This window comes from Cyberlindnera jadinii, assembly GCF_001661405.1.
Source record: "Cyberlindnera jadinii NRRL Y-1542 unplaced genomic scaffold CYBJAscaffold_4, whole genome shotgun sequence".
NCBI lineage: Eukaryota > Fungi > Ascomycota > Saccharomycetes > Phaffomycetales > Wickerhamomycetaceae > Williopsis > Williopsis jadinii.
Window position 1 is genome coordinate 73,324 of NW_017963655.1, and position 2,831 is coordinate 76,154.

Consider the following 2,831-nt stretch of genomic DNA (forward strand, 5'->3'; position numbering starts at 1 on the left):
TCCCAGGCAAGTTTCATTATGGTGCTAAAATGTCATTTTGCATTAACTTCACTGCACTTGCATTCCAAGCGTTTCTTATTGTTCTTGCCTGCTTCCCAAGCACCAGACATCCAGATAAAGACACCATGAACTACGCTGTTGTCATCAACTGTGGCATCTGGATCCTTTCCGTTGTTTATTACTTCACATACAAGAAAAAGTACTACACAGGTCCAAAATCCAATTTGGACGAGGAAGTTTACCTTGATACTATTAACGGTGTTGAAGGTTCATCTGAAGACCAAATAGACACAGTTTTGTCCTCATCAAAGGCAGATAAATACGCTTGAGTACGGGTTAATAATGATTGGGCTCTCTTGTTTCTTATACTGTTTGTACTAAAGGTATCTAAGATGCTGCCCTCCATTTGTGTTGAACCATAGGAACGCACATGTTGACCTGTATAGCTTCAGTATGGTGAACGCGATTTGGACCTTCCCGATCAACTTGCTTTGCGTGGCCTTTCGGGTATTGGCTTTAATATCTGGTTCCTCGTTAATAGGATGCCTTTGGAACTTTCCAAATCTGCTCTTGAAGAGTTTCCTGTAACCGTAGCGTAAGATTTCGTATATATAGTCGCAAGCGTGTGAATTGTGTGGATAATTAGAACGATACTAATCTAAGTCCCGTTAGTATGGAAAAGATTTATCTCGCTCTTTATGTGTGTGGCGACTTTTCAAACACTTCACTGATCACTATGTGATCACCTTGGTTATTGCATAGACCTTTGGTCAAAAGCATGCAGGAGTTATTTACGTAGGTCAACCTTGAGCGTGTAATGTAAATCTGGCCATGAACAGACCATGGCTGATCCTTTTGTAGACCAACTTTGTCTGTAAGAGTTGATCCTGTGACTTGATGGTCATGGCGAAGCAACGCCCTTGCATTTTTAAGGTTGTTGGAGTAACGACGGGCCTCAGTTATATAGTAGGAAATTGAATTGGGGGGGGGGGGGTTATTTAGCAAGAACAACCAATTTAATCAAGCTGAAGGTCGTTACATATGATGGTATAGATCAGTGTGACTGTTTGACCCCGTAGATGTTCTTAATTTTGTTTTGTTGTTGAGATATAAGCAAATATTTCCTGTTTTTTGATGAATTTGACCAATTTATGAATGATTACATCCCTGGAAGTATTGAGGATCGCATGCTCTCAGACTTGGTGGATCTCTTACATGGTGTGTCGAACAAGGATTGCCATGTTTGGGGAGCACTTGGAGACCGAACCGGTATTGTTATTAGCATCATTCTAATATGAATGACTATGTCTCATAGAGTATTGAACATTGCATGCCCATACTCTGTGTATCTCTTAGTTGGTGTGTGGGCTACGGTTTGGCACACTTGAGGTAATTTCAAGGCCGATTTGCAATTTTTATTAGTGTCATTCTACGTTGTTGGTGTGATGTAATATATATAAGTTGTGGCTTCAGAGTAGATCCTATGTAGGGAATTATCAGCTGGTTGTTCTGCCTTGATCGGGACTGTGTAACTAGTTTAACAATCTCAACCGCAATCAAATACCAAAATCGGATTAATAGTGTATATCTGTCTATATCAATCTCAGCCGCGCCGTTCCACTATCCTCTGATACACTTAGAAGTGTTCGAAGTGTTCGGGGTCCATTTTACTGCTCAAGCACTGCACATTGTGGCCACGCGTTAGTTAATGCGCGGAATTGGAGACATTTTTGTTTCTGTTTGTGTGAAACGTTGTTCGAACCCACCTTACTGGGAGTCCTGACCGAGACTTATACGTTCTGCAATCCACGCATAGAGTGCGGATCAATGCAAAGAGCATTGATCTGTACATTTAGAGGGAGTCGCTTACGTAAATCTTAGTTTACAGTGGCGATCACTGATTACGATTAGTTTTGTTATGGCTAGTGATCAGCAATCAATAACGGAGTATCGCCAGTGATGGCCAAGCGGTTGTAAAATAATTTCCGGTTCCCTTGACAGTCGGGAGAGGACCAACTTCACAAAAAACTCCGCGCGGCAAGTAACTTAATAAAGTAGACGACTCCTTGAATGCTCCTCACAGATTAGGATAGAATGATGGACCATATTCCCAGGTGGTCATAGTCAGTCACACCTTTCACCTTAATGACAATGCACTTTACATGGCAGCCAAACAGGTGGACCCATCATTGTAGAAAGCCATCGGGCCATCCACACCTAATCTGCCGCCCCCCAAAAAAAGAAACAAAGACAAACCAAGCAAAACTCCCTGCTTAGGTTACCGGTTAGCACCTTCCACATTAGGAATGGCAGATAAGGATTCAAATCACAATAGGGCATAGCGAAGACGTCACAACACTAAGAGAAACAGTTAGATACAGGGCCATTTCCTCGGCTGTGCCTCTATATTCCATGTAATTCATGAGCAGGATCCCACGTAGCAGATGCTCTTGGCCCCACAACACATGGTAGTTTCAACCAGCGACCTATTTTTGCAGCTATTTGGTGGGCAAGGGCCGTTTGCGCGGAAGCTCTTGCTTTCATTGGCCTGCTTTATCGATGCGACACGCAAGTAAACTTTGATATGTGATTATCTGTTCTCGAGGAGATCTTTTAAACGGTGTCCCCGTGTGCCTCAATCCGAGATTATATATAAAGAGGAAGAATGTCACGCTTCTGCCTTTGTAGCCATAGCCATAGCCACGCTAGCCGTCCTGTCGATCAACTCAATCTATAAACGATAAACCAAGACCGGTGTATTGTCATAGCAACAGGACAGTTATGAGTGACGTTAAAACATCATCATCCGCTGTGGAGGCACACCCGGTGCT

The 2,831-nt window shown here is 42.8% G+C and overlaps 1 protein-coding gene across 1 annotated transcript; it reads left to right on the forward strand.

The window, feature by feature from the left end:
* Positions 1-29: 29 nt before the first annotated feature.
* CYBJADRAFT_172132 (uncharacterized protein) lies at positions 30-329 on the forward strand (the record flags this gene model as incomplete). Its single annotated transcript, XM_020216297.1, has 1 exon — positions 30-329. The coding sequence occupies one exon, from the start codon at positions 30-32 to the stop codon at positions 327-329; it is 300 nt and encodes a 99-aa protein (XP_020071184.1).
* Positions 330-2,831: the final 2,502 nt, after the last annotated feature.